The 18,297-nt window shown below is 48.2% G+C and overlaps 2 protein-coding genes across 4 annotated transcripts in view; one reads left to right on the top strand and one right to left on the bottom strand.

The window, feature by feature from the left end:
* The window catches only part of MTHFR (methylenetetrahydrofolate reductase), a 59,708-nt gene that overhangs the window by 32,773 nt on the left and 8,638 nt on the right, over positions 1–18,297 (top strand). The gene's annotated exons all lie outside the window — the stretch shown is intronic.
* Positions 636–18,297, bottom strand: part of C15H1orf167 (chromosome 15 C1orf167 homolog) — a 32,901-nt gene continuing 15,239 nt past the window's right edge. For 2 of the 3 annotated variants that reach the window (XM_084821870.1, XM_084821871.1), the window contains 12 exons: positions 16,140–16,321; positions 15,260–15,428; positions 14,063–14,276; positions 13,621–13,811; positions 12,857–12,965; positions 10,614–10,714; positions 5,984–6,236; positions 4,269–4,377; positions 2,997–3,219; positions 2,702–2,837; positions 2,444–2,554; positions 636–1,073 (listed from right to left, as the gene is read on the bottom strand). In XM_084821870.1, coding sequence (XP_084677996.1) covers positions 1,011–1,073; positions 2,444–2,554; positions 2,702–2,837; positions 2,997–3,219; positions 4,269–4,377; positions 5,984–6,236; positions 10,614–10,714; positions 12,857–12,965; positions 13,621–13,811; positions 14,063–14,276; positions 15,260–15,428; positions 16,140–16,321 — 1,861 coding nt within the window. In that variant the 3' untranslated portion in view covers positions 636–1,010. Of the gene's footprint in view, positions 1,074–2,443; positions 2,555–2,701; positions 2,838–2,996; positions 3,220–4,268; positions 4,378–5,983; positions 6,237–10,613; positions 10,715–12,856; positions 12,966–13,620; positions 13,812–14,062; positions 14,277–15,259; positions 15,432–16,139; positions 16,322–18,297 lie in introns of all 3 variants that reach the window. The other variant, XM_084821869.1, reaches the window with a different exon arrangement.

Here is an 18,297-nt window from a genome sequence, read left to right as displayed (position 1 = left end):
TACAGCAGGACAAGAGCGTTTGTTGTTTAGCTTTTGCTCCATTGTACCCTCTAAAGCACAGGAGGAAATGGCTGATGAGAGGTTAATCCCGGCTGATCGATTATAGCAGAGAGCTAATGAGAATGGGGGGACATGGATAAGACATCTCTGGGGAGGGAGGGGAACTCTTGTGTGGGGCAGGGGGTGGGGGGCTCAGCTGTTCCCAGCAGGCTACTTCATCATCGGCCTAATCAGCAGAAAAAAGAAACCTGGGGGGAAGAGAGAGGTTGCCTGCTTAGCTGAGCCTTGGACGAAGAGCTGATAGGCTTCATCAGCATGGGCAGGGGGTAGGCGGGTGAGAATTTCCAGCTGCGAGAGACCTCCATCTAAAAAATAACACCCTGGCGGTCGAGGAAGATGGAGATGGCCTCGACAGAGGAACAAAGGAGGGGCTGAATAAAGAAAAGCCGCAAGCTATCCTCCGTGTGTGTGTGTGTGTGTGTGTGCGCGCGCGCGCGCGCGTGTATTTTGGGGGGCCACAGGGAAAGTCTGCTTCAAGCAGAGTGATGTTCCTGGGTTCTCAGTTCCACTTTGCCAAGCACAGCTAGGCCCGTGAGGCCAAATGGCGTAGATGCTGCATGACAGATACAGACAATGAGGCTGCTAGTGTTTTAATGTGGACGAAAACTTTGACCCAGCCACGGTTCCACCGGAGGGAGGGAGCCAGCTCCCATTTGTGCCTGGGCACCCCCCTCAACTCCTGCTGTTTCCCCACCATTCCAAAATGCTGAGGGGGAGCACGTGTCCCGTACAGGCGCCTGAGGCTTCTTGGGCTGGTGACGTGTTAGCCTGTGGCTTTGGAGGGCCGTTGCAAAGGGCTTCCAAGAAGTTGGACAAACGTCAGTTTCTGGGGGTTACCAGTGAGAACTGACAGGGCAGCTGCTGTTGCTCTCATATGCAGGATCCCACCCGCTCCTGAAAAAAAGCATTAAAAGTGTTCCGGTGTTGTTGTTTTTAAGCGTCCCAGGCTGCTAGACGTCTGTTTCCCCACTGGCGTAAGACGCTGCTGCAAGCTGCCGCCACCTTGCAAAAGCCTGAGGAGAGAGGACGGAAATGGTCAGAGATCGTAGGTGGACCAGCACGTCTTTCCCATTCTAAAAGTTGAAATGCCTCTCCTAAGTCTTAGACACTGGCCGTAAAAGCAGTACACTAAAATATGCTGATATGCTTTGGAATTTTGACCCATCCCTTTGCCTTTTGCTCCGCCCCCTTTTGCTTTTGGTCTCACCCAACACTGGAATGAGACCTCCGAGGTCTTCTCTGAAACCAATTTTGGGCCTCGAGCTAAAAGAGGGTCAACACCCTAACTCCAGGGCAGGTGTGGCTGTTTTGGCCCCCAAACACTTTCCATCGGGACCCTCACCATAGTCCCCAACCACAAGCCCTACCCTCCACCTCTACATGCCTCAGACACTTTCTTCCGAGCTATGACGGAAGCAAAAAGCTCTCGGTTTTAACCCTGTCCAACAACTAAAGGAAGAAGTTGGGGAGCGGACGGATTATGCCAATTATTCTGTGCTCCTGTGGAAGCACAGGAGGCAGTGGACAGTGTCAAGGTGGTCACCCCTGCTGCCTTCTGAAATCCTCAGGTAGCCAGAATCAACACACAGACAATAGGGCTCATTTCCAAGGCTTTATTCCCATTCAACCTAATGATGCTTACAGATGCTAATTGCTTGATCCTATGAGTGAGACTTAAGAGAGCTGCCTACTCGGGGGTTCTAGCCTTAGGAATCAGTTGATCTCCGTTTGGAGGGGAAGGTGGGAAACCTCTGTGCTTATGGGCTGGGAGGAGAGAATCCACCCTTTTCCCATGGGGCATCGGGGCGCCACTGTTGCCGTCGTGCCAAGCGGGCTGAGCACCTCCTCTCAGCTCCCGCCATCTCCCGCTTGACGCTGCGCCAGCGCCTAGTGTCCAGAAACTGCTGTTGCGCCTCCCTCTCCCTGCCAGGGTCACTATCACTTTCAGGAATGTGTACCGGGAGGGGCTCTCCCCCTGGCTGCTCCTCTGAAACGCACAGGTTCCTCTCCTGTGGTTTCTCTCTCTTCCTCAGAATCAGAACTGCTTTGGGACTCTCTGGGCTCCAATCCAACCCTGACAGACACATTCTAGAAACGTTTTGGGCGATTACAACTGTCTTCAGTTTTCTCCATCCCCAGAGAAGGTTGGGAGTCCCGCGTTCTAGTCCCCACTTGGTCGTGAAGCTCACCATGTGACTTTGGGGCCAGTCACCAGCTCTTGACCTAAGCTACCTCGTAGGGTTGTTGTGAGGATAAAATGGAGAGGAGGATCACGTACATCACCGTGGGCTCCTTGGAGCAATGGCGGGATATAAATATCACAAAGAAAAAAGTAAATAGACACCCTGGTACACCCAGATCGCGCCGCTTTGCGAACGCTTACCCCCTTGAGCAGGTGCTTTTCTTCCGCCTCACGGAAATGCTCCCCCACCCAGCTCTGCAGCCGCCGCCGCCGCCATGTCTTCCAGCTCCACTCAACCAGCCTCTGCCTCACCTATCGGGGGGAAACCGGGTTTAAGCTTCTCGCCACAGCCCACGTGGACTAGAAGCCGTGAGGCCGGTTTCGAAAGCAAGGCTCCGAATCTCTGCGGCTCACTTCCGAGGAACGGGCTGGCCTTCCCCGAGTCTTGTGGCCACTCACCAAAGCTCGCACTGCCACCTCTGTCCTGCACGCGTCCTTCCAGGACAGCCACGCCCTCGCCAGGTTCCGCATGTCTCCGGCGTGCTGGAAACGTCGCGCTAGGATGTTGTGTCTCCACACGCTCAAATATTTCCTCCTGGAACCGGGACAGAGGGGCGTTACAGCGTTACGCTTGAAGCTTGCACCTTCTTGCAGCAGAATTTCTCCATGAATGCATAGGAGGGGAGCCTCTGGCCACATACAGCTTTCCTGGCCCTGTCTCCTGATGTCATCCAGCCCACAGACCTGACCTTACCCAAGCCACTGCCTGCAGCTCATGGCTGGAGCCACGTCGGCATTATTTTTCTTGGTCCAGCCACTTTCAGCTCTCCATCCTGCTACATCCGTACCCTCAGGAGGCCTCGGAGCCCTGCTCTGGCATCTGTAGGTTGTCACCCAGATGTGAAAATTGCTGCAAGTCAGCCTGGAATGTGTTCCCAAGCCCAAGTCGAACCTCTTCTCTCCGTTCTGTCTCTGCCCTTGAAGAAGAGACCCCCCGGTTAATGCACAACAGCTGAGCTGGATCCAGCTTTTTGCTCGGCACCCTTCCTACAGAGTGGCTGTTCTTTGATTCTGGTGGTCCAGAATGGCGGTCCCTGCTGACGACCGCACAGGAGCATGCTAATTTGTGCAAAGTATCTATCTTTAAAAAAAAAAAAAAGGCCTGTGCTATTTTTACACATTATCAAAGTTCATTTTTCTTGATTCCACCAGGTGGTTCTCACTTTTCCCCTGGACTGCTGTGCATTAGGTGGTTTCCTGGCTTTTTGTGCATGGTTTTTTCCCTCTTCTAAAAGGTTGAAATGCCTCTCCTAAGGCTTACTCGCTGGCAGGAAGAGCTTTAAGCAAAAATATGCTGGTATTTTTGTCCCCACCCCTTTGCCTGTGGCCATGCCCACCACTGGAATGCAGCCCTCCAGAGCTTCTCCAAACTGAATTCAGCCCTCGGGCTAAAAGAGGTTTGACATCCCTAGGGTAAAGTTTGGAGTCTTTCTGCAATGAGCCTCAATTTGTTGCGATAGGAATGAGCATAGCTGCTCCCCACCTTCCTGGCTCAGTATTCCCCCGCGTCCTCCACCGAGGCCATGAGAAGGTGTTCAGAAGCATCTGCTTCCGTTTGTGATTAACCACAGCTTGTTGTGTCGTCTGAACCCTACAAACTGTGGTTTGTCTGAAATAAGCCAACATCCTTAACTGTGGTTTGTCTGAAATAAGCCAACATCCTTAACTGTGGTTTGTCTGAAATAAGCCAACATCCTTAACTGTGGTTTGTCTGAAATAAGCCAATATCAAACCATGGTTTATGAAGCTGGCTTGTTTCAAACAAGCACAGTTGAGAATAACCACAGCTTTGGGTTCGGGCGCAACACTAAACTGTGCTTAACAGAAAGCGGAAGGGAAGCGGGAGTGTGCGAGCCGTATTCCGGTTGTGAGAAACCAGTCTCAATCATATTGTCAAATGCATCGCCTTAACCACAGGCCATAACGAATCCCCCAGAGAAAGCGACATGACAGCTGGGTTTCTTACCACTCGGCCAAGAGAGGGGCATTTTCGTGAGCTTCCGGGCTCCAATGAGGCTGCTCCGCTGCTGGACGCACCGGCGAAAGGTGGCTGCTTTCGTCCAATAGTTGCAGGCCTGAAAATTAGGGAGGGGTCAATTCGTACTATAACTCTGAGCGACTAGTCCACTGTACTGAGCTCTGTTGCAAACAGGGAGGGATGCTGTGGCTCTAAAGCAGGGGTGGGCTCACACCCTTGGCTATTCTGACTAGGGCTGATGGATGTTATAGGCCAAAACATCTGGAGGGCCACAAGTTGCCCATCCCTGCTCCAAAGGGTCCTCATTTCTACCCTGGTTACCAACGTTCCTGACCTTCTATCCTCCATTCTATTCCTATGCTGGATTTTTCCTTTCTTTCTTTTAAAATAAGTTTTTAATTTATTTAATTTGTATATTGTTTTTCCAGCAAAACAATGGTGCTCAAGGTAGCTAACCGTAAAATCCAGATTAAAAACAAAATCTTAGTTCAAACGTAACATAAAAACCCAATTTAAAACACAACAATAAAAGAAAGCAAGAGCACTAACCAATTAAAAAGCTCTTCAGCAACAGACCAGCTTACAAGCCAAAGGCCTGCATGAATAAAAATGTATTTGCCTGCCAGGGGAAGGACAACAGAGAGGAAGCTAATCTAGCTCCCCTCGGCAGGGAGTTCCAGAGTTGGGAGTAGCCACCCAAAAGGCCCTCTCTTTCGTCCCGACCAAACGTGGTTCTGATGGTGGCGGGACTGAGATAAGGGCCTCCTCTGAAGATCTTAAAACCCAGGCAGGCCTGCATGGGAGAAGGCGGTCTTATTAAGATCTAAAAAACCTTCAAAAAACAGAGCAGATGCATGTAAACAAAACCATTAGAAACAGAAAACCAATTGCATTATGATTTATTGTGCTATTGAAGAACAACCAGAAACCCCCACCCCAAATGGAACAACATTCAAAAAAACAACAGCAGCAAAATCGTAACGTTTCGAAAGATTGGGAACCGGTAAAAACTGGATAGCTTTATCTGCTGGGACTGAGCTGGGACCATCAGCGGCTGTACCTAAATCCAGACTTGGGGTTGTGTGTTTAAAGATCTGTACGTCCAGCCAAATCATGGGACCTGGCATTGCATTCTGTTACTGCCTTTTATGTCTGAATTGGGTGCACACACAGGCTACACCTGGGACTTAATCTGGGATGATGTTCCAGCTCAAGCTCTGGAATCCAGATACCAGAGTATTTAAAGGAACGTCTCCTTGCATTTGGACTTGCTCGGATGCATGAGTAATCTTCAGTGGCCCTCCTCTGGGTGTCCCCGCTAAAGGAAGCTAGGAGAGGCAGCCTTTTCAGTGGTGGCACCGCACTTACAGAATAAACTCCCCAAAGAGGTTTGCTTGACGCCTACAGTGTCATCTTTCCGGCACTTGACAAAGAACTTTCTTTTCTCCCAGGCATTTTGGATATCTAGATCTACAGTGGATTTTTAGGGCTGTTTTACCGATTCCTGTGCTGTTTTCTTGTTTTGTGTTGTCTTCTTTCAAATATTTGGATGGTGTTTTACATTTTTAATGGTTTGTCTTGCAATTTTTGCAGTTTGTAATCCGCCAAGAGAATGTTGGTTATTGAGCGGATCAAAGTACATAAGTATACAAATAAATCCAACATCACCAGCCGCCAGCATGAATGACCCCACCTTCACTCACCTGGTGAACAGAGTTCAAGCACAGGGCTTGATAGCCCCTGGTTGCTTTCCTCCAGCGCTGTATGCCTCTGAACCCCGTGGGCCTCTGTTGACAGCTCTCCTCTTTTCGTTGCTGGTTGGCTTTCAGGAGCTCCGTTTTCCATCTCCTGAAGCAGGACGCCAGGAGATCCTGCAGCCCAGCACGCTCGTGCTCAGCCAGGGCCTCACGCCGTGCAGAATTACAGGCTGCTGCCCCAGACCAGGAAACAAAAGTCCTGGAATATGGAATAATGAAAAAAGGGGGACTTGTCATGAAATTCCCAGGTGGAGAAATTTCCATTCCAGCTATTTTGATGCTTTTGAATCAGTTTGGCTAGCAGCCCATGGTAGCGATGTAGGGATTTTATTAAATCTGGTCTGTCTATGTTTTGCAGATTATCTGGTATCTTTCGTTCTGGCGTCTGCCCATTGATAGAATTTGATTTTTTTTAGGGATGTACAGGAATTTCATTCCGCTTGCGTAAGTGCTAGTGTGCACTTGTGCTAATGCCCATTAGTACAAGTGCACAATAGCGTCAATGCGCATTAGTGCAGTGTGCACTAGTGTTAATGCGCTAGTGCTAGTCTGCACTTGCACTAATGCATTGATGGAATCTATTTCTTCACGGATCACTGCCTTGTTGTGGTGAAAGGGCTTGCGTAACTCAGTGAAGCCATAAGCTATGCCGTGCAGGGCCACCCAAGACGGACAGGTCATGGCAGAGAGTTCTGACAAAATGTGGTCCACTGGAGAAGGAAATGGCAACCCACTCCACTATTCCTGCCAAGAAAACCCCATGGAACGTATCGCAAGGCTAAAAGAGATGACACTGGAAGATAAGCCCCTCAGGTCGGAAGGTGTCCAATATACTACTAAGGAAGAGCAGAGGGAATTTCCAAGTAGCGCCAGAAAGAATGAGGTGGCTGGGCCAAAGCCGAAAGGACACTCAGCTGTGGATGTGTCTGGTGGTGAAAAGAAAGTCCGATGCTGTAAAGAACAATATTGTTTAGGAACCTGGAATGTAAGGTCAATGAATCAAGGTAAGCTGGAGGTGGTCGAACATGAGATGGCAAGATTGAACATCGACATATTGGGAATCAGCGAACTAAAATGGACAGGCATGGGCGAATTTAATTCAGGTGACCATCATATCTACTACTGTGGGCAAGAATCCCTTAGAAGAAATGGAGTAGCACTCATAGTCAACAAAAGGGTGGGAAAAGCAGTACAATCTCAAAAACTACAGAATGATCTCAGTACGAATCCAAGGCAAACCATTCAACATCACAGTAATTCAAGTCTATGCCCCAACCACTGAGGCCGAAGAAGCTGAGGTTGATCGGTTCTATGAAGACCTACAACACCTTCTAGAACTAACACCCAAAAAAGATGTCCTCTTCATCATAGGGGATTGGAATGCTAAAGTAGGAAGTCAAGAAATCACCGGGAAAACAGGCAAGCATGGCCTTGGTGTACAGAATGAAGCAGGACAAAGGCTAATAGAGTTTTGCCAAGAGAACACGCTGATCATTGCAAACACTCTTTTCCAACAGCACAAGAGGCGACTCTACACATGGACATCACCAGATGGTCAATATCGAAATCAGATTGATTATGTCCTTTGCAGCCAAAGATGGAGAAGCTCTATGCAGTCAGTAAAAACAAGACCTGGAGCTGACTGTGGCTCAGATCATGAGCTGCTTCTTGCAAAATTTCGGCTTAAATTGAAGAACGTAGGGAAAACCACTAAACCGTTCAGGTATGACCTAAATCATATCCCTTATGAATATACAGTGGAGGTGAGGAATAGATTGAAGGGATTAGACCTGATAGACAGAATGCCTGAGGAACTATGGACGGAGGTCCATAACATTGTTCAGGAGGCAGCAACTCAATCCATCCCAAAGAAAAAGACACGCAAGAAAGCCAAGTGGCTGTCTGATGAGGCTTTACAAGTAGCTGAGGAAAGAAGGGAAGCGAAAAGGAAGGGAGAAAGGGGAAGATATATCCAATTGAATGCAGAGTTCCAGAGAACAGCAAGGAGAGGCAAGAAGGCCTTCTTAAATGAACAATAGAAAGAAATTGAGGAAAACAATAGAACGGGAAAGACTAGAGATCTCTTCAAGAAAATCGGAGATCTCAAGGGAACGTTTTGTGCAGAGACGGGCATGATAAAGGACAAAGAAGGCAGGGACCGAACAGAAGCAGATGAGATTAAGAAGAGGTGGAAAGAATACACAGAAGAACTATACAGGAAAGATCTGAATGTCCCTGATAGCCATGATAGTGCAGTCACTGAACTTGAGCCGGACATCCTCGAGAGTGAAGTCAAGTGGGCCTTAGGAAGCATTACTAACAACAAAGCTAGCGGAGATGACAGTATTCCGTTGTGCATTAAAAACGTGGTTGTTCAGGCAGGCATTTGGGGTGGGTTAGGGTATTTTTTTTAAAAATATATTATGGTAAAATTTTATTGTTTTAAATTGTTTATGGTGGGTTGTACATCGCCCAGAGTGGCTGGGTGACCAGTCAGATGGGCGATTAATAAATTAAATAAATAAATAAATAAATAAGTATTCCAGCTGAGCTATTTAAAATCCTAAAAGATGATGCTGTTAAAGTGCTGCACTCAATAGGCCAACAAATTTGGAACACTCAACAGTGGCCACAAGACCGGAAAAGGTCAGTTTACATTCCAACTCCAAAGAACGGCAATGCCAAAGAGTGTTCAAACTACCGTACAATTGTACTCATTTCACATGCCAGCAAGGTTATGCTCAAAATCCTACAAGCTAGGCTTCAGCAGTATGTGAACTGAGAACTACCGGAAGTACAAGCGGGATTTCGAAGAGGCAGAGGATCAAATCAGCAACATTTGCTGGATCATGGAGAAAGCAAGAGAATTCCAGAAAAACGTCTATTTCTGCTTCATTGACTACGCTAAAGCCTTTGATTGTGTAGATCACAACAAACTGCGGCAAATTCTTAAAGAGATGGGAGTACCAGACCACCTTACCTGTCTCCTGAGAAACCTGTATGAGGGTCAAGAAGCAACAGTAAGAACCGGACATGGAACAACCGATTGGTTCAAAATTGGGAAAGGGTGCATTTTGTCGCCCTGCTTATTTAATTTATATGCAGAGTACATAATGAGAAATACTGGGATGGATGAATCACAGGTCGGAATTAAGATTGCTGGGAGAATTATCAACAACCTCAGATACGCAGACGATACCACCCTAATGGCAGAAAGTGAAGAGGATCTAAAGAGCCTCTTGTTGAGGGTGAAAGTGGAGAGTGCAAAAGCTGGTTTGAAACTCAGCATTAAAAAAACTAAGATCATGGCATCTGGCCCCATCACTTCCTGGCATATAGAAGGGGAAGAAATGGAAGCAGTGACAGATTTTACTTTCTTGGGCTCCAAGATCACCGCAAACGGTGACTGTAGCCATGAAATTAAAAGACGCTTGCTCCTTGGGAGGAAAGCTATGGCACACCTAGACAGCATAGTAAGAAGCAGAGACATCACCTTGCTGACAAAGGTCCGTCTAATCAAAGCTATGGTTTTCCCAGTAGTAATGTATGGCTGTGAGAGCTGGACTATAAGGAAGGCTGTGCACTGAAGAATTGACGCTTTCGAACTGTGGTGCTGGAGAAGACTCTTACAAGTCCCCTGGACTGCAAGGAGGTCAAATCAGTCAATCCTAAAGGAAATCAACTCTGACTGCTCATTGGAAAGACAGATACTGAAGCTGAAGCTCAAATATTTTGGCCACCTAATGCGAAGAGAAAATTCCCTGGAAAAGACCCTGATGCTGGGAAAGATTGAAGGCAAAAGGAGAAGGGGACAGCAGAGGACGAGATGGCTAGATAGCATCACCGATGCAATGAATATGAACTTGAGCACACTCCGGGAGAGAGCGCAGGACAGGAGGGCCTGGCATGCTATCGTCCATGGGGTCACAAAGAGTCGGACATGATTGAACAACAACAACAACAGGAATTTAATTTCTCTTATGCAAATGTGCACTAGCGTTAATACCCATTAGCGCAAGAGCCCTCTATCATTAATACCCATTAGTGCAAGCAACCACTAGCGTTAATGCCCACTCGTGTTAATGCACATTAGTGCAAGTGTGAATTTCTGCAAATCCCCCCCACCCAAAGTTAAAAATATGTTCCGCATATCCGCGGAACTCAGAAAAAGCTAGTATGCTGCAGAATCCGCAGGTCGGATTTGTAGTAAACTGAACTCAGTTTACTGTACTACATGCATTATAATGGGTGGGGACTTTCCACTGGGACAGCCTGTATATTATAAGAAACCCTCAGCTCTGCATATCGTGAACAAATCTAGGCAATCCCCCCTTTTCCCAACTGTTTGCGGGGAAGGGCGAATGGACTCTAAGGATGGTGTGTGGCATAATAGTGCAGGTAGAAAATCATCATCATCACCCTCATCATCATCTCCCTGCAAGTAGTAAAGTAGCTTATTTGGCAGGCCGCATCAAGACCAGAGATTCGGTGATCCAGATCCAGAGAACATGCCACTACAAAACAGCATGCCAGGACAGCACGCAGAAGCAGAGAAATTGGTTTTTGGTACCCTTACCAGGACAGTAGAGAATGCCTGTGATGCTGTTTAGCCTGCAGAGTTTGACGAGTCCAAGTGGACCACAGGGCAAAACATCTCTCAAGAAGCTGCCTCTGATTCTGAAGCCAAAAAAGAGAGAGACGAGCAAGTTTGAAACAACACATTGTTCAATTACTGTACATTAGACAACCGAGGCTGGATTTTGCCATGCAGCAGCAGGAGGCCGCAGAGTCCCAAGAGGGCAGATTGGATTGGATCACTTAAGCCAGTAGGTGGGGCAGACCAAACAAACACCCATCCCCACAAGGAGAAAAGTAGCAGTTCACAGAGAATGGCTTTAACCTAGTTCTCAGCCTGCTCTGCTGATTTTCTACCCGCACGTAAAAAAGCAAAACGAAACTCACCTCCCTGGAAGCAGACAACCAGCACAGCAAGAAGAGAGATGGGCTAGAATGTTTCTCCCTGACATGCTATTTTTCTACTCATAAGGGGGATTAAAAAAAACCACAAATTACACATAGGAAAGGATTCCAGCGTATGATATTCCATCCCCTCCCCTTCCTGCAATCTAAAGTGATACTGCATATGCTAACCCCTCACTCTGTTACATTGGTAGATTCAGCCTGAAGGTGAGAACTGAATCCAACAACAAATATTAAGTATGAGGCAACAGAACCTGTTGGTGTTGAATGGGGTACAGCTACCCTTGAAAGACCAGGTCCGCAGCCTGGGGGTCATTTTGGACTCCCAGCTCTCCATGGAGGCTCAGGTGTCAGCTGTGAGCCGGACAGCGCTGTATCAACTCCATCTGATACGGCGGCTGCGCCCCTACCTTCCCGACCATCTGCTCCCATCGGTAGTACATGCCCTGGTCTCCTCTCGTTTAGACTACTGTAATGCGCTCTACGTGGGGTTACCCTTGAAGACGGTTCGGAAACTGCAGCTGGTACAGAACGCGGCGGCTCGCCTGATTAAAGGCAGCTGCCGGAGAGATCACATCACTCCAGTGCTGAAGGAGTTGCACTGGTTACCAGTTGTTTTCCGGGCCAAATTCAAGGTGTTGGGTTTGACCTTTAAAACCCTATATGGTTCCGGCCCAGCCTATCTTAAGGAGCGCCTCCAGCAACACCAGACAGGCCGCTTAACAAGATCAGCCTCGGATGGCCTTCTCTCTGTCCCATCAGCCAGGACAGCTAGACTGGTGGGGACGAGGGAGAGGGCCTTCTCTGTGGTGGCCCCCACTCTGTGGAACTCCCTCCCTAGGGAACTCCGTCATGCCCCCTCTTTAATGAGCTTCCGTCGTGCATTAAAAACGTGGTTGTTCAGGCAGGCATTTGGGGTGGGTTAGGGTATTTTTTTTAAAAAAAATTTATGGTAAAGTTTTATTGTTTAAAATTGTTTATGGTGGGTTGTACATCGCCCAGAGTGGCTGGGTGACCAGTCAGATGGGCGATTAATAAATAAATAAATAAATAAATAAGAAAGAACGAACCCTACACAAGTCAAGTGACAAAGATGGACTTGTGAAACAGTGCAGGGACATTGCGAACTGGGATGGACAAATTGGTCAATTTCTGTTTCTGTCTGCTTTTCATTTCTCCAGTCTTTAGTTCAGTTTCTCCTGAACTCTGTGAGAATTTCTCCATTCTTAAGTTCAGTTTGAGCTGAACCTTGAGAATGGTTTTTTTTAAGTGGGCATAAAAATTTAGACACATTTTGTGTGCATTTCTCCAAATATGTCAGCAGCAGCAATTTCTTTGTATGCTGCTTTTCCATGGTAAAACCATACTCAAAGCAGCTTATAATATCACGTAAATTTACACAATAGAAGATAACATTTCCAAATAATTAACAATTACAAATCATAACAAGGCTTAAATAATCATACACATCAAAACATCTCATATTAATAAATAATGTTTTGCATGCAATTTTCCTAACATAATGCATGCCTGAATCTTATTTTCAGTAATATAAACATTTCTGAGTGTATTTTCTCCTAATATATTTATATACACTTCAGATTGGATCCAGGATCTGCCTTCTGCAAGATGGCTCGATCCAGCGTAAATCTGGATTGAACTCTTCATTTTTACTGGAGAACTCCATTGCAAAAATTCAGAGAAGTGTGCATTTCGAAAGATAACTGAGTTTCGGTTTGCATATTGGTTCGAAAGTGCGAAATTAGGTTTTCTCCCCCGTCTCTTGTTGCAGGCTCAATTAAAGGCAAACCTGCAGTGCTTTTTCCATCTCTAGTTTACCTCTGTTGTGTCTGCTCTGGAATTTGTGCCTTCCAACGATGAAGAAGCAATGACCGATTGGCCCTCATTGTCTGAGCTAAGGAATCCCAGCACTTGGAAATGATCCTCACTGAGGGACAGAAATTTGGCCTGTTAACATTGTTTTTGTACTGGGATAGTCAGTCACTGTACTGGTTTGGGGGCAGGGCTTTTGAAATTTGAAACAGGACTGTGCACATTGCCATAATTCCACAGAAGCCCAGAGATGTGGTCATCGGACCCAGGTCATAATCATCTCTGCTTTCAGTTGTAAAACACTCACTCTAGCCCTTAAGGCAGGGGTGAGGAGCATCTTTCAACTCAAGGGCTGAATTCTGTTTCAGAGAAGATCTCAGGGGCTACATTCCAGTGGTGGGTGGGGCCAAAGCAAAAGGGGTGGAAGTAAAAACACCACCATATTGTAGCTTAAAGCTTCTACTTCCAGTAGCAAAGCCTTCGGAGAGGCATTTTGACCTCAGACTGGGGTGGGGGGGGGCTGCATAAAATCCAAGAAAGCACCCAACGATTTCTGGTTGGCGAAAAGGGGGTGGGGCCAAGGGAAGAGGGTGTGGCCCTCTGGGGATCCCCTGGGGGAAGCTGGATTGAGAGCTTCTCTGAAATGCAATTTGGCCCTCGGGGTAAAAGAGGTCCTGGACCCCTTTTCTAAACCAAAACCAGCAACCCCTTTGCTATGAGACCAAAAAACCCCAAAGGGATCCAACAGACCGAAACAAGACTCAACTTACCCCACGGGGCAATGACGCAGAGGAGAGGATGTTTGAACGCGGAACCCTATGGCTACATCAGCAAGAGCTTCTGAGCCGGAAGAGTGTCTTGGAGACGGAGAGTCATGATGGCGAAGGAGCCGGGAATCTTCAGTTGCCACCAAGGAGGAGATGCTGGCATGGCTGTTATTTTCCAGGCTGCTCTCCTGGCACTGAGCAATGAAAGGGCGCACATTTCTATCTATTACTTTATTTATTTAAGACAACTGGTTTTTCCAAAGCGTTCAAAGCAGCTCATGATGATCGTGTTGACAATAAAGCTACAAATCAGTGCTAGTTAGCATCCTCTACACTCCCCAAGATCCCTCCTGAAGCCGAGCCCGTGCCATGTCAAAGGCTAGAAAGGCAGTCCTCTGTGTGGGTCCTTGGGCCGCAGAGGGGCCTATTGATGAGATTTCCTCACCTTTTCCAATGAGACCCTGGAGATGGGCGGGGCAGGCACATCACTGTGGAAGCCGGAAGACAGGGAAGAGTCTTCATAATCGAGCGAGGCAAGGAGACGGCCCTCAGTGAGGTCCCTGGAGCTGAGCCCGAGAGGATTAAGACAGCGGGCCTTCCAGCGCCACTGCCCTAGGGCCTCTCTCAGCTGCCGTTGTTCCAAGGCTTGCTGAAAAGCACTGAAAAGAGTTTATGAGCATCCAGATTCTGTAGTCAGAAAAAACACACAGCCCTGAAATCTATTGAAACCCCAAGTTCCCAGCACAGAGTTCGTGCTGAAACACACCATCAGGAGAATCACGTGATCTTGCTGGGCGGTACCATTTCACATGGCTGGAATGGGGAGCGCAAGCTGAAATATTCCCCATTATGGAAAAAAAAAACTCCCTGCATGTAGAAAACTAGTATGGAAGGGAGGAGGGGCTTCAGTCAGGCCATGCTTACCCCAAAAAGGTAAAATAGAACAAAAAAATCTGCACCCAGGCAATCAAAATCCTGCATCCTGTATAAACTGAGCAAATGTGCATCATTTCCAGTGGGTTTTTTTTTTCTTCCTAATTTCATTCTGCAACTTCTCCTGCTTTGCATCACTTACTCTGCATCGCCTGTCGTCTTGTACTCTGTAAAGCACTGTGGCCGTTGGAGGGAGGACCGCAGCTCAGCGGTAGGGCACCTGCTTTGTATGCAGAAGGTCCCAGATTTGATCCCCTGAAAAAACTCCTGCCTGAAACCCTGGAGAGCCGCTGCTGCCAGCCAGTGTTGACAATACTGGGCGAGATGGACCCAGGGTCTGACTCGGTATTAAGTTTTTGTTGCGAACCACCCAGACAGCTTCGGCTATTGGACAGTATAGAAATGTAATAAAGAAATAAAAGTGTTATTGTTGTTATCATTACTATGGTGTCGCTAGTCATGTGTGAGGCAACAGAGCTGAAAATGCCCCCCCCCCCTCATATTCACTGTTCTCTCTGGCTTGTGCAATTTCATACTCTCAAGGTTATCTTTCCATCCATAAGGACAAGAAGCTTGCTTTAAAAAAAACAAAACATCATACACTGAAGTTTATCTTTCCATCATCTTTTAAATGAAAACTTGGATTTGGAGGCTAAAACCCCGGCTCACTACCACGCTCGTCGCCTTGTGTCAGTGGTCAAGCACTTACTTAGCCAGCTGGGATTCCTGCCATCTCGCTTTCCAGGCCCGGAATGCCTCTTGCAAGGTCAAGGCACGGAAGAGGCCTTCCAAGCTGTCGACTCCATTCTTTTGGGACCACCTCGCTATTTTCAAGCACGGTCGTGCCAGGGGAACATCTGGAGCGAAGCCTAACCTTGCTACTTTTATAGGGTCATCAATGATAAAGAGAAAGGGAGAGAAAGAGAGAGAGAGAGAGAGACTTTTTGGCTGAGGAGCAAGATAAAAATACTCTAAATCAATAAATTTAAATCAATAAACTACATATGCTAATTGGCTCACAGTCACAGAGCTCCACCAAATCTTTCCGTTGCACAAGCGATTGCACATTACACTTGTACAACTGGTTGCACAACATGGTTGCACAACAGGAATGCACAACCAGTTGCATAATGAATTGCACAAGCATAATGCACAACCAATCGCAGAACTGAACCTGCGCAAATGTAATTTTAGTTGAATTCTTCTCTTGCGTCTAGTTCGGATCCTAGTTTCCACTAGTGCAACGTCATTTGTGTTAGTGGAATGACACAGTTGGATACTGCCCAATGTTTTGTGAATGGCAACTGTTAAAGTAATTATCACTGTCTGTACTTTCTGAATTTAAGTTCCCTCAGACAACAGAGTTTGCAACTCTTCACACACACCCCAGCATGCATATAAAGACCTGCCAATTGGAGATCAACATTTTATGCATCTGATTAAGTGAACAGCATCCATGGAAGCTCATGCTAAAATAAATTCATTAGCCTTTCAGGTGCCACAAGACTCTTGTTTTTGCTGCAATAGGCTAACGAGGCTCCCACTCTGGAGACAATTACAGTCTTCCAGGGGAATTGTCCCCTCCTTACCGTCAGACTTCCTCCGCTTCAAGGTCAACAGCTCCAGTAGCGTCTGCCTGGCCTTCTCCCGGACCCGGACCATCAGGGCCCACTGCCGGAAGCACAGCCTCAGAGATCTGGCCCGCTGGCGTTCCAGGCTACGCTGGCTCAGCACCTCCCGTTCGGCAACCCTCTTCCACGCGTCAAAGCACCTGGGAAGGAGGGGGGTGGCAAAGGAGAGGAGGACATCATAGAATCATCAACCCTGGACAGAAAGGACTGGGGGTGGACGGGTGTTGGGTCAAGTCATCTGTTATTCCGGAAGCCCCTTTTCCTGAAGGCAAGAATGTTAAGTGCACCCGATGACAGCGTGGTGTGTTTTTGTACAGCTCACACACTCTCTCGGCACCCACCGGTATGTACAATTCTTCCACCTCTCCCCAAGCTGCAACGTGAAGTTATAGTGGGCATAGCCAGGGCTGGCGCCAAGGGCCCACACCCCAGCAGGGCCCACTGACGAGAGCCCCCTGGAGTCGCTCCTCCTCTTCTCCATTGCACCCTGCTTGTTCCTCTGCCTCTCGCTCTGGCACAGACAGCAATGCTGGTGAGAAAGAGGAGCAGGAGACGACACGGCCTGCGTGCTCCCTGGCTCGCTGCCTGTCCAGCAAGTAAGTGGAAGCAATGATGAGAGATCGGGGAGGAGGAGCAAAAGCGACTGGTGACAATGGCGGTGAGAAGGCAGACTCACGGAGGGAGGGGGCCCATGGAGGGCATCTTGCCAGGGGGCCTTCCAAAACCTGGAGCCTGCACTGGTCATACCTCAGCAAGCAGAGCATCTGTTTTGCACACAGCTGGTCCCGGATTCAAATCCCAGTATCACTGGCTTCAAACAGCCTCAAGGTAGATTATTTATTTATTTATTTATTAAATTCATTAATCGCCCATCTGGCTGGTCACCCAGCCACTCTGGGCGATGTACAAAGTGTATAATAAAACAGTTTAAAACAATAACATTCTACAGTAAAAACCTTTTCTAAAACTACACTAACCCACTCCAAATGCCTGCATGAACAACCACGTTTTTAATGCGCGGCGGAAGCTCATTAAAGAGGGGGCATGGCAGAGTTCCCTAGGGAGGGAGCTCCACAGAGTGGGGGTCACCACAGAAAAGGCCCTCTCCCTCGTCCCCACCAGTCTAGCTGTCCTGGCTGATGGGACAGAGAGAAGGCCATCCGAGGCTGATCTTGTTAAGCGGCCTGTCTGGTGCTGCTGGAGGCGCTCCTTAAGATAGGCTGGGCTGGAACCATATAGGGTTTTAAAGGTCAAACCCAACACCTTGAATTTGGCCCGGAAAACAACTGGTAACCAGTGCAACTCCTTCAGCACTGGAGTGATGTGATCTCGCCGGCGGCTGCCTTTAATCAGGCAAGCCGCTGCGTTCTGTACCAGCTGCAGCTTCCGAACCGTCTTCAAGGGTAACCCCACGTAGAGCGCATTACAGTAGTCTAAACAAGAGGAGACCAGGGCATGTACTACCGATGGGAGCAGATGGTCGGGAAGGAAGGGGCGCAGCCGCCATATCAGATGGAGTTGGTACAGCGCTGTCCGGCTCACAGCTGACACCTGAGCCGCCATGGACAGCTGGGAGTCCAAAATGACCCTCAGGCTGCGGACCTGGTCTTTCAAGGGTAGCCGTACCCCATTCAACACCAGGTCAACATCCCCCAGCCTCCTCTTGTCTCCCACCAAGTACCTCGGTCTCGTCAAGGTTCAGCTTCAGCTTATTCCTCCCCACCAGCCACTCACCGTCTCCAGACATTTAGACAGGGATTCCACGGCCAACCCTGGTGAAGATTTGAATGAGAGGTAGAGCTGCGTGTCATCCGTGTATTGATGACACCGCACCCCAAACCTCCTGATGATAGCCCCCAGCGGCTTCACATAGATGTTAAATAACATCGGGGAGAGGATGGAACCCTGTGGCACCCAACAAGTGAGCGGCCACGGGTCCGAAACCTCCTCTCCCAGTGCTACCCTCTGGTACCTGCTGGAGAGGGAGGACTGGGACCACCGCAATACAGTGTCTCCAATGCCCAGCCCCTCCAGGTGGTCCAGGAGGATACCGTGGTCAACGGTATCAAAAGCCGCTGAGAGTTCGAGGAGAACAAAGAAGGAGCATTCACCCCTG

This window comes from Heloderma suspectum, chromosome 15, assembly GCF_057233095.1.
Source record: "Heloderma suspectum isolate Gila_16-S chromosome 15, 16-S_ref, whole genome shotgun sequence".
Classification (NCBI taxonomy): Eukaryota; Metazoa; Chordata; class Lepidosauria; order Squamata; family Helodermatidae; genus Heloderma; species Heloderma suspectum.
The sequence above is the reverse complement of the archived record's forward strand: the minus strand, read 5'-3'. Positions and strand labels throughout refer to the sequence as shown.